At 38.7% G+C, this 13,299-nt stretch overlaps 1 protein-coding gene across 1 annotated transcript in view; it reads right to left on the bottom strand.

Annotated features, from left to right (window-relative positions):
• Nucleotides 1–1,849: 1,849 nt before the first annotated feature.
• The window catches only part of LOC100366340 (uncharacterized), a 43,131-nt gene continuing 31,681 nt past the window's right edge, over nt 1,850–13,299 (bottom strand). The window contains exons 3-5 of the mRNA XM_006812545.3: nt 7,206–7,307; nt 6,534–6,681; nt 1,850–5,302 (exon numbers count right to left, since the gene is read on the bottom strand). Coding sequence (XP_006812608.1) covers nt 3,909–5,302; nt 6,534–6,681; nt 7,206–7,307 — 1,644 coding nt within the window. The 3' untranslated portion in view covers nt 1,850–3,908. The remainder of the gene's footprint in view (nt 5,303–6,533; nt 6,682–7,205; nt 7,308–13,299) is intronic.

Raw genomic sequence — 13,299 nt, forward strand, 5'->3', positions numbered from 1 at the left:
GCACTGACTCTTAAAGATAAGGCAATCGTTAACAGCATATTATACGAACTTATCTTCTCTAACATCGTGTCATATCCACCGTGCATATAACCCATTGCCAACACCACCACCAATACCTAACCTAAACCCGCCCACCCACGCCCTACCCATGGTACCTATTCAAGACGATGTAAATTTGCGGAGTAAACAAATCATGACTACTTAAATATGCGTAGTAATAACACAACATAAATTTGCCTAGTAATAGGGACACCATCTATACTATGTATAAGACCACAGTAACTGGCTCACATATGAAACAAACAATGTACCCGTCATTTGCTGTAATAGACACATTACTTGAGGTTAATTAACGACATACTTTGATAAACTCACCATGTCTTGGAGCTCAATCTCATCCTCATCGCCACTGTCTTTCTTAATTTCCGGTGAATCGGACCCTTGTGAATTTAAAAGTACTGATGTTGAATCCGGCATGACGTTCGTGTCTTCTACGCCAGAGTTTACTTCCACATCTCGCCGTTCGGCATCGTAATTAACGGCTTCATTATCATTCTCCGAGTTCAACACGACCGCTTCACCGTTCTCTGGTCCAGTTTTGATGTCCTCTTCGACATCCGACGTCGTTTGCTCATTTTTGCCTTCCTCCATCTCTAGACAGTCGGCGAATAAACTCGACCTTACAGACTCTCGCTCACTCTATTAATAAATAGATGGTGTCATGCACGCGAATGGAATTTTGGGTAGTTCCACCCCGATAAGATAAATAACTTGTAAAATGCAGCATCTGGCCTGTAATAACACGCGAGAGTTTTCTCTCGCACCAACGCCGACAGTGGATCGTATTTCACCTATACCATGACCCCGTAAACTTACGATGTTAGTACGGACTGCTGTATACGGTGATTATAGGGGAACGAGGGATTAATGACATTTATAAAGTAACTATATACTATGACAGTACTGCGGGTGATTGGAAATAACACAGCGGATCACGTTATATTGTATCTCGTTAAATCTTCTTTCTTTTGGGGGTAAATTCAAGTTATCACGTAAAATTTTATGAAATCGTACACGAACCGAAGACAGGAACAGCGAGACATTTTCACGTACCCTCAGAATGGAGGTCATATTCCCAATCCTGAATACCACACGCCTGGCAATTCGGCAGCGTGTTTTTGTTGTTGTTTAATGGGTAGCTGATCATATGTGAATTAATCCCTGGTGAATTAATATAGTGAGTATAAGATAATATTGCCTATTTTGAACTTGAACTTCGGTGGTGAATGAAGTTGCGAATAATCCGTTTTCACTTCTCGGGGACGGTTGTAGGTTAGTCCTAAGTAACTTGTAAGTACTATTGTCGTCAAATAAAACTTATCCAAAATGTTGACCAATTTATGTAGCCAATATGTAATTGTGTCCATTTGGGCCAAAATTACTCAAACAAATATAAACACTAGTTACTTCTTCTAGTAACCGTGATATAAATTGAAAAAATGTGTCACCAACATTTGGCGGGAATAATTATGCTTCTGAAAAGATTAATAACATTCATACTCACTGAATATGTTTGCAAGTGAGTTGACTTAAGCTTGTGTTCCCTCAGTATGTGTATGCATGACGTAGTTAGATTCGGTGTATTAGTTATAGCGAAAACGAGACATTTCGAATAATCCTGTTACAGTCAGTTAACGGTACGCCCTCATTTGTACTAATAGCACGTTCGTTACTTTGGTGGCTTGTCTAACTTGATATCCATCCTGACGCCGGTATTTTTTTACGGGACGAGGCTATATTCATCGATGACGTACTCCGTCCCAATAATAACACAATAGACACGAAAAAAGAGGGTTGACATTCTCATTACAGTTTATTCATTGAACACGAATCTTCTAGTTCAGTCATAGATGTTAAAACTCGAGCAAAATAAATAAATAAATAAATAAATAAATAAATAAATAAATAAATAAATAAATAAATAAATAAATAAATAAATAAATAAATAAATAAATAAATAAATAAATAAATAAATAAATAAATAAATAAATAAATAAATAAATAAATGTAGATGAAATATGTGTATACTATAACGGAAGTGCTGTGAATATCGTTACCATGGTAATCGGTGGGTTGAGTGGCTTGGATCGTCGACGACCCTGAGGTCAAATTCGTTGATGAAAAACAGAACATACATCTACAAACACAGCTCGGATAAGCTCAAATACTCACTCTCGTTCGCCACCATTTTTTTGCACAAATTTGACATGTTCTAGCAGTACAAGACAAATCGTATTTTTTTGACAATCTGAATTATCGTTTACAAAATACAATTTGCAATATTTTTAAGGAATAATTTTCAAAAATACATCATAAGAGACAAGTCACAATTAACAGTATACGAAGTTTAAAATTCGGTGGTTCATTTTTTTTTTGGCCTTAAAATAGTCAAACTCTATCTATAAAACATGGCACAGGATGGCGCTCTACGCGAAATGCGAATATGAAGCGCCAACATGCGACCGCGTCAGTATCTGGAAATCAACACGTCACGTGACTTACATTTAAATACACAACACATATATTAGCATGATCAGCTAAGGTACTTTAAAACCGCTCAACAGTATTTACAACCATCAGTCGTGTTATCTTAGTACATAAATACACTGCTTTTCTTCACAAGCAACATATACACGTGACGTCATCAATATAAACTCAAAGAACAGTATCATAGCTTGTCAGTTTAGTTTTTAAAAGTAATTTACAAAAACACGAGCATGTTTGCCACATACAATTCGACGTAATATGATGTTATCATACGCTGGAAAATCATACTGAAATAAACTTGAAGTCTGTTACTATGTGTTGCTAGTGACGTAAACTTTAGGGTTACATATTTAGGTAAATATTGTTATTGATACTAGGATTTGAATTCAAGGACAGTTTGCATATCAGGTGACTATTCGTGACCTAGTTTATCCAAAATGGCGACCATGACGTAAGGTATCTAAGATGGCAACCACAAAATATATTCAAGAATGGAATGCATCCAAGATGGCGGACTGTTCGCCCAGTTGCATTTAAAGAAATGTTGAAGATTACCATCAATTCTCACTCAGGTAATACATGTTGAATACATGCATTAGAAACATTTTTACAATAAGAATGTTTTACGTAGACCGTAAGATGGATTCGAATCTCATAAGCGAAATATCACCGTGATAACAATTATGAGTTTAAATTCATTTGTATACATATTGAATTATTTAATAAGCAATAAATGCTAGGACCATTCCAATGCAATGACTTCGTTACATGTTGTTTAAAGTGGGGGCGTCGTCACCTGCGCATGCGTCAGATGGCCATAGCGTGTCATTGTTTACAAACAAGCGTCTAACCATGAGCCTTTGCGTTTTTTGCGTGTGTTGTTATCGAGCGTGCGCAGGTGTCGACCCTCCCGCTTTAATCGCTAATTAGTACATGCTGTGAATGAGTTTCAATGACACGGATACCCCAAACCAAGGGGAGAGGTGTGAAAACAAAAACAATATATAGTTATTCCATGAATGAGGTATACTATACTGTAATCTTTCACGACAAATCCCTGCATGGGGGTCATATGGGACATGGTCTACGTCCAGACATTTTTGGGCCAACAAGTCCTTTTTGAACCTGGTCGACAGTCTTGAATTCTAGTGAAGAACCCCCGTCCCTCTATCACACCAACACTTTTTTTCAAAACCTTGATCATGATAGGTATGGTTGATCAGTCTGATAATTAGACACAATAAGAAAAAAAACACGATCGCGGTGGGTGTTGCATGTCACTATTATGATTACAGTAGCTTTCGTTACAGACATATCGGCGATGCATCGGGCCCAGAAATGGCAGTCATGAATGTCAAGATTTAGCGCGGGTCTTTCTTTGCAATGTTCTCTAATGCCTGTATTGGGTTGATGGTCGGGCTGAGTGGCGGTCCGGGAAGAATTCTGCTGCAGTACGAACTGGAAACAGTGGTAGTGGGTGAGGTCGTATATGAAGATTCCTGTGAAGACGAATTCGGGCTATGGCCCCCATAGTTTAAGAACTTGGAATATACTGATTCGCTCTGTGGAACGTTAATCGTTGCCGCACTGCTCGTTGTGGGCGCCACTGCTAAAAGAGTGTTGGGACACTGTGATTGCAGCATGCCGTTTGACGCAATATGATTGGTCGATGTGGACAGCAGATGACCACTAGCTGTAATCACGTGATTAAATGGCGGTGGAGGTGGAAAGATGTGGCCAGGAGCAGTGGGGTGGTTTAGCAGTATGTGATTAGCCCCCTGGGGTGCAACGTGGACATGTGTTGGAAGCTGAATGCACTGTGTCGGTGGCAGGAGAAAGTATTGCCCGGTGACTGGGTCTAGTACGATTTTAGAACCCGTCAGGACTTTAGTAGCCGGTGGATGCTGGAATGGATGTGGTAGAATCGTTAGGAATTGTGGCGATGGGTTTGTAGCAATTCCGTTGGCAGTTACTGGCGAGTTTATGGCAGTCTGGATTCCGTTCGCGCCCATAGGTGTTGTTTGTACATTGACTGGTAATAACGTTGTTGGTTGCTGGCGTCGACCGTCTTCTGACGTATTGCCATTAGTGGATGAGACAGCCGTTGGTGAATTCGCCGATGTACACGTGTTCGACGTTTGGCCGTTCGGGCTTAACGCGATTCTTCCCGAGTTTGAACCATTCACCATCGTTGAGGTCGCTGTCGTTCTTGTCGGTGATGGGCTCGGCGAGGCAAATCTTGTCAAACTAGAAACATTTACGACTTTGAGTTCCCCTGATGAGGTTCTTTTCCGTTTGGCTTCGCATGGCGGTGGATCTGACGGCTCCTGTTTCGCGAGGAAATGCGTTGTGACTTGCCTGTCTCGCACAGGAGGTGAGTTCAGCGGTGGAGGTTCGCTTGAGGGCGTTTCAAAATCAGAACTCGGAGTGTCCGGACTGCTGATTGGACTTCTGTCATAACGCCCATGATGTAACGCTACTTCCGAGTGACCATTGAGCGATTTCTCAAATCTTGTAATTCCTATCTTTGGTAGAAGACGTATAGGTTTCACCAGTGGCTTAAGATTCGACTTTTCCTTTTTAAAGACATCTTCGAAATTCTGGTTCTGTAAGTGACATAACAGACGAAGGAATCGGATGTCCTGTGGAGCCATGGCTTCTACCTCCGCTAAATAACGAGCAATTTCTTTCATGCAGGCTTTGTAACCATCTTCGAATCGCCGCTTACCAATTTCTTCGAGTTCTGTTACATCGTCTGTGGAAAACAAAACAAAACACCTTAGTTAATAATGCCCGACATTTCTGACTACTTGCAATATTCCAATTACCATATCTCACAATGATCGCTCGGACTTTCGTTTTGGAAAATCACATTTCATCAAAGGTGTGAGAATTAGGAACGTATTGTCTATGCGTGTAACCTGAAACTAGTTGAAATGTGATGGAATCGGATCAGAAAATGATACATCAGTATTCATTTTCATCTTGTCCATGTCATCATAATAGAAAATGTCTGTCCTTTTGGTGTTGTTGGTGATGTCATGATTTCAAGTACTCAAACCAATTCCATCCAATTTGTTTCAAACTTGGATAATGTCTTAACCAATTTGGAATCTTGGCCAAGTTCGATTTTGGTACATGTTTCATGAATATTTTTCAAGATAATGGTTAAATTTCACTTAAAATAATTGCCTTCTTGTGGTTAGAATAATTTTTATCTGGTCATCTTAAAATTTGGGAATCTTATCAGTCAGTATAAAATATCAATCAAGTTTAATTTTCATGGAAGGCAATTTTCAAGACAAAGTGTAAAGTTTGGCCGAAATAAAACATTTGTTAGATGTAGAAATAAGTGGACGGAATAAAGACGTTTATACTGCTGTGAGAACTAGATGTTGGTAATATGCTTAAAGTAAACCGATATGTTGTTTTCATTGTGAGTATAATTCAAACATGTGACAAGTGCATACAGTTCTCCCGCCTTTTTTTAAATTTGGCTAGTATTTTATTTTGTTTATACACATTTATGCTCAACAAAATTTGAGAACTTTTTAAAATTCCATGTTATATTATTCTATAGGATACACTCGGAGCTAGTAATTTCTACTCAAAATTGTTTAGATATATTATTGCATTGTTACAGGACTTTTATACTCACACTTATCATGCAAAGAAAATACCGTGCATCGTTAGTTTGTATCCATCCATCTATTCATCCATCCTTTCATTTGTTATTTTAACTAGATTCCCAGTAGACATGTTTAATTATATTTTGTTTAAATGATTTCCCGTCATTCTGTGCATTTCTCATATACCACATTCTCACAATGAAAAAGGGTGTAATTTATTTATTCCACGTATAAAATAAAATGCAGATTATAGAATAAGAGATCAAGGCCTTACCTCGCACTCTACACATTTATCTAATATGCTAAATATACGTATGACGTAGGTAGGATATTGAACACGTGATTACAGCTACCTACCTACATCGTTATCGTTGGCATCTACTCTGTCGTCTTTCTTCGTGTCTAGTGATATATCTTTCCCCGTTCGTTGTATTTCATGGATGTATGCAACTGCCAACTCCAGCACTTCCGCTTTCTCCAGTTTACCAGTATTACTGCTGTGTTTCTGATGATGAATAATAAAGTGGTATGTTACTTGCTGTTGAAGGACACAAAGGGACCGAGGAGTTGTCACACAGTCACTGAATAATGAGATGTCGTACACCCATGCGTGTTATATAAACGCAATAGTGGATATAAGCCAAGGAGAAAAGCCAAGGAAAGTGTCACTGAAGACTCAGACTGACTGGAGCCATCTTCGAGCTCTGAACGTTATTGTGTGCGTCTGGTAATAGATCGTACTAAACTGTTATAACGTTGATTTATATGACAGAATTTTCTGAAACTACAACTGAAACTTTCAGGTTGTACATAGCCCCTACACAAGATTTATATAAAATATGTTATCTGTGATGAGATAATATGTTTATCTGCGATGAAATATTATGTTCTGTGTGAACAAAATATTAATATTAGTTATCATAAATCATGATCAAGTTTGAATATCAATATTCAATACCAGCAATCCATATAGTTCTGGTGTATCAACTGATGTATTACGTGTGATGTATCAAGATTAGGCTCTCTTACCGATCTGACAAACGATGAAGGAATCACGTGACTGAGCTCGCTGATACAAGAATTGATTCGGTGTCTGCGCCTGCGTTCTACGATTTTATGTGAGCTGTATTCCTGTAAGAAAATACATAATGAATATGTATATTAGGATGCATTGAACTGTAAATAACACTACATGACACATGTAACTGTTTTGGTTGGATGAGACCTAACGTATCTCATTTGTAGAAGGTTTGTTTTCAATCATCAAAAAATCTAAGTAATGGAGAAGATAAAAACAGGTAATCACGTGCACTGCTGGTGAAAAGGAATTATTACGTAGACTGCTGGTGAAAACGTATATGGACTACTGGTAAAACAGGTTACCACATAAACTGCTGGTTATAAAAAGTTATCAATTAACGAGGGTATTAAGATAGTATCGACGTAAGATTTACATTTTGAATGTATATACTTCACACAAATCTATTTTCAAATTGCCGAACAAGTCACGAGACACCGAAGTGTATCCCAGATTCCATCATCGTTTGACACTACGATGTTTACATAAACATACACATACCATGGTAACACGTTTGATGCCGCATTCTTAGTTTGCTCATTATTAATAAAAGTCAAAACATGTTTTCATAAACTATGACAGAGACACAATTGCTTTTTGCAGGTAATACATCTTATTGAAAACACTGTTACACAATAACACACTTTGGCGAGGTTAGCTTTCAAACCTCTTTGCATCGTTGTTGTTTTTTTTCCCTCAGATATTTAAATGTGCGTATGTGATGCCACTCAGCGCCATATTGTTTTGTTCATTGTATCATAGCATATGGGTGCTTAGTTGTCTCGTCATTTGGACGACATGATTAATGTGTGATATTCTAGGGTTAGGGGTTTGTATATTGCAACGGTTTTGATTTGGTTTAGATTTATAATTATTTATCAGTGAAATATTCAAAAATAAATACCAAACAACCAGTAACGATACAGTCCGGTACAACATGCGCGGGGAAGTCGTCACCTGCGCATGCGTCAGATGACCATAGCGCGTCATTGTTAACGAACAAGCGTCTACCCATGAGCCTTTGCTTTCTTAGCGTGTGTTGTTATCATCGCTTGGGACTCAATTCCCGCGCGTGCGCAGGTGACGACCCTCCCGCTTTAATCTTTTCACTGGCGGGTACTACTGTAAGTGGAAATTAAGTGATAGTTGAACCTTCGCATATTTATCCAGCTGTGGCTACATCCACGATACAATGTGAAGGCACTACGGCACTGTCATACAAGTCACAAGCACTCACAGAAGTTCGCGAAGATAATCGCACTGAATTATTGAATTAGGCACATTCTGAATGATTATTTAAAACAAATACTGTAAAACATGTCTTTTCGCGAGCATTTCTTTTTTGCGAATTTAGCGAGAGAACTGATTCGCTAATTCAAGACTTAATTATCAGTTCAAAATGGCCGCCAAACAAGGAAATCAGCAATGACAAGAGAGATTAGCTAAATCAACATTTCGCTATTACGTCATTTTACCACAATTCGCTAAAATTGCATGCCGCTTTTTCAACATGTTTTACAGTGTAGTATTAGTAACGAACATGAACAGCCGAGAAATTAATAAAAAAAATCGTTCATTCATTTCTAACTCGCTAACCAATAGACGACTTTCCCGGAAGTCGAAGATACGGCGCTTCGCATGCGCGCGCGTGTCGTTGTTGAATGTATTGCATGATATTGTGCTTCTGGGTCTACCAATCGGCGTCACAAAAATAAAATTCCCTTCTATCGACTATCAGCAAACTGACATATCTGTATATTCAGCTGTGACAAAGCAGGAGTATTTTTGCACCCCAGTATCGCTACTTCCGGGAAAGTGGTCTATGAAGGACGAACGTCCATAAAATAGTTAGGAAGTCCGCCCTCTGCAGTTTACCTCGACAAGGCTGCTTATTTGTCTAGGGTTTATATACGCGGCACTGCCACCCATTTCCCGAGTGCGAACTAATTACATTATTTAAAACAATTCAGCAAAAGTTGTTGGTGGTGAGATTGATTTTGAGTAATTGATTCAAATTTGGATAATATCATTACTGATATGGTTAAATTGTTATTGGTTGCATTAGCAAAAATGAAAGAAAGTTTAAAACGTCGTACTGGAACTATTATGACAGGGTCGAGTTGTTATCTGCGTTGTATAGAGTTTCACATCGGAATTACACCGGAAACACCAGTATATATAAAATCCAGTTTCACATCTAAGACAAATAAAACACTTCCCTTGGACGCATGGCTGCCATGCAATAACATCACTGGTTAAAGTCGTATTCATTTCCCTACCCCAGAACAGCAGTGCGTGACAACCACATGCCAACACATCAATCTCACACGAGTTACTAGGCACACCCGACGTAAAACTCCGTTATCGAATGTGTTAACAAATGGTGCGATACACTGTACATTTATAGTGTGTCTAAACGCGGTAAGAATAACCGACTCGTGCTTCATGCAATATATAGAAATACGAAATCCTGTGCTGTTGTTTTAACCAAACTAAATCCGCACAGTGTTCTTGTCCTGAACCCCGGGTCCTAAACAAACGGAACAGAGGATGCCAGGCACATTAAAATTTCACCGACACTGCCACTAACGCAGACAGGTTACTTTGCCCGCACAGACCAGGCAAATACTGCAACAAATTTAAGGTGGAGTATTGTTGGGAAGATGCACAAAACCAACGCGGCGCCAGTGAAACGCTTTTCCTCGATACATATACGAAGAATCACACACAATTATTACAGATATTCAATGAATTATAGTAACATACTTCAGCGGCAAATCCCACACAGTGGAGACGCTCTTCGATATCCTGTTGCATCTTGACAAAGATCTGTTCGCTTGTCATGATCAATATTCTCTTGAAGAAACGAGGATGCTCATCCGAGCTGTCTAATGAGCTGGTGAAGAGACAACACACTGCAAGAGGTAGACCCAGGTGACTTTAGATGAGTTCTATGCGCCAACACTTCTAAACAACCCGCGTTTCAAATGACGTCGTTTTTTTGTTTTCCTAATTAAAATGCGGTAGTGGGGCTTGCGGTAATCGTAAACCGATCCAGAGGCTTGGCCATATCTCGTATTAGCATACGCCCTTTCAGTCATAAAAATGTCATCGTTTCGACGGTTTAGCAAACGCATAAAACCGATGTAATTTATTTATACTGTATGATATTCTGCCTTTAAGGTGTCCCGACCAATAATAAGACAGGATTGGTAGTATGTACTCCCACTAACATGGGGACGAGCACACGGTTAACCAGCATCGAATTTGGCTGGAAGAGTTGTGAACGCGGACCGAGTTTTGAGTTTTGAAAACTACAGACTCTTTGTGTTGCATGGTGGGAACTTTTATTGGTGTACAAATGAATCCATGTATACTTCCTAGCGTTCCAACGTGACCATTGAACAACACGTTTGTGTTGTTTTATTTAAAACAACGGGGGTGTACGACAATAATTATTCAAGGCGATCTCGATATCGTAAATAATATAATGCTAGCATTCATGTATGTTTTAGCGGGTAGCAGGCGTGACTAGTTATTGCTGTACATAACTTACTAATCACTATGTTGTAGGAATCACGATTAGTTTTGTCTGCGATATAAGAGTGTATCTCTATAATGCAGCCTTGGTGTAATTAGTCTTACGGCACCCCCCCCCTACGACACACTGTGCACCCCAAACCACAATAGTGTATTCAAATTCGTAATACTTGCCTAGCCAGACTAATCCCGCTACTATGAAACTAAATATTAAATTCTGAGATGAAATATGAAGGGTGTTTTACGAGCGACATAAGTCATGCACGCTCCATATGATGCATACATATGTTAAAGACAGTTATGGTTATCACAAAAAATTAAACAGAAAGACTATAGCAGTAATATATGCGTTTTAGTTATATAAACCCAGGTACAATTCTAACTAAGAGTTCGCGGGTGTTGAATGTTACGCGACAATGTCTTATGAATCGGTGGTACATAAATACCGACCTCTGACTCGCTTACTTGAGTGTTGAAAGTCACACGATCATCACCAGGCAGGCTGATCATATCGGGTTTGGTCCTGCATTATATAGTTATCGCGTTGGCACTAGAAATAGTCCATCGTTATTAACCGAGTCGCCCGCCAATGCCATCCACATATATATGACAATTGCCTAATTATCATATAATAAGGTCATTGGTATGCTAGGGGTATAGTCGATAACTTTAAGCTATATTCAGGGAGAATGACAGATCTCTAATAAATGGATATATTTCTAAGGTCCTTTATGATGCTACTATTATGAGAGCAATAACTCATTGATTGACGACTGTCATTATCAGTTTTATTGCCATAATAATCCTGTGAATGTGAAAATAAAACTTACCACAGTAGTCATAATATCGGCGATTATTTTGCGTATTCTGCCCACCGCGTCACGACGAGTTATATACCTAAACCCCACAGCAAGTATACTACACCGCAATTTTGATTCCGTACTAGGAAATGAATCATCCCATACTGTTACGTATGATTCGTATCTTCTACTATAGCTATAGGCGATTAAGCCATATTCGGGAGAAAAAAATATCAAAATCCTAATATGACCCCAATAACTGATATCTCTGTAAAATACATTGAATTCTTTCTAATTAGTTTTCAACGCACTAACAGTTAAAATCTACGCATTCAAAAGATAATTTTAAATTATTATTATTATTACATATTTTTTTTTTATTTTAATTCCAAGGCACTAGAATCCGTTTTAGGAATGACGTGCGCCCGCTATTGTCACATTATACTGCTTATTCATTTCTGTTGTTTTTCTTACAAGTGGCGATTACAAGATTACAAGTGGCGATTACGTACTCCAAGAAAGATCGAGCGAGAGTAATCAACCTCGTCCTTTTCTAGTGCTTGTAATCATAACGCTGCTGTAACGCATGTTAACGCAGACAGGCCCCGAAAGCGTGGCATTTAATCGGGTACCCTTTGACGATAAAAAATATTTGTTTTACGACCTCAGTACATGTAATGAAATCGGACCCAGTTACCCAACGAGTAATTACCCTTTTACACCGCTGAAGCGTGAAACGCGACATTCGTCGGGGTTTATAGGAACTTGATTTAAAACGAAGAGACGAATACAATGGCACTAAGAGCAGAATAAACGACTTTGGAGTCTAAACGCGACGCATGGCTTTAAAACAGGAGAAAAAGAACGGCATTGCCATATCTAGATCTTTTACGACAGGGACATAAAATCAGTGTATACTCACTCAAAATTTACGCCCCTTCAAAATTCATTAAAAGTCATAAAATCAACATTTTGCTGAACTCTGACAGAGTGTTCTCTTCTTTCTTTAAGGAGAAGATAAGGATAGAGTGTGTGTGATTATTGCATCGTCAAGTAGTCCACTCAATACGTGATTACAATCCGCCACAGTTCAAAGCTCTCTGTCCGTTCTCTCAGACGTTTAAGTCGCACTCATGTGACGAGGGTTATCACGTGTAATTCCACGTGATTTAATAAATGCCACTTGACGTAAGGACATATGACGTAATGCCACAACGTAATACCACATGACGTAATATAAGAGTGTAATTCACTGTAATATCATATAGAGCATTACCATACAACTAATTGTACTACTTGTATATACCTTCACGTGACAGAGTACCATTCAATGTTTTCACACAAACTCAACGTTACGTAACCATGTTGCCTGGCAACTCAGGGCTGCATGTTGTAACGTAACACAATTCATCAACAACATATTGTTACATAACCATGTTGCTGCGTAACATAATTTTACATTATCGTGTTGCTGCATAACATATTGTTACATAACCGTGTTGCTACGTAACATATTGTTACATTAATGTGTTGCAACGTAACATAATGTTACATAACCTTGTTGCTGCGTAACATGGTGTTACATAACCGTGTTGCTGCGTAACATATTGTTATATAACCGTGTTGCTATGTAACATATTGTTACATCAATGTGTTGCAACGTAACAACGTTACATAACCGTGTTGCTGCGTAACATAATGTTAC

Source organism: Saccoglossus kowalevskii, chromosome 9 (assembly GCF_978046115.1).
Source record: "Saccoglossus kowalevskii chromosome 9, keSacKowa6.1, whole genome shotgun sequence".
Lineage (NCBI taxonomy): Eukaryota > Metazoa > Hemichordata > Enteropneusta > Harrimaniidae > Saccoglossus > Saccoglossus kowalevskii.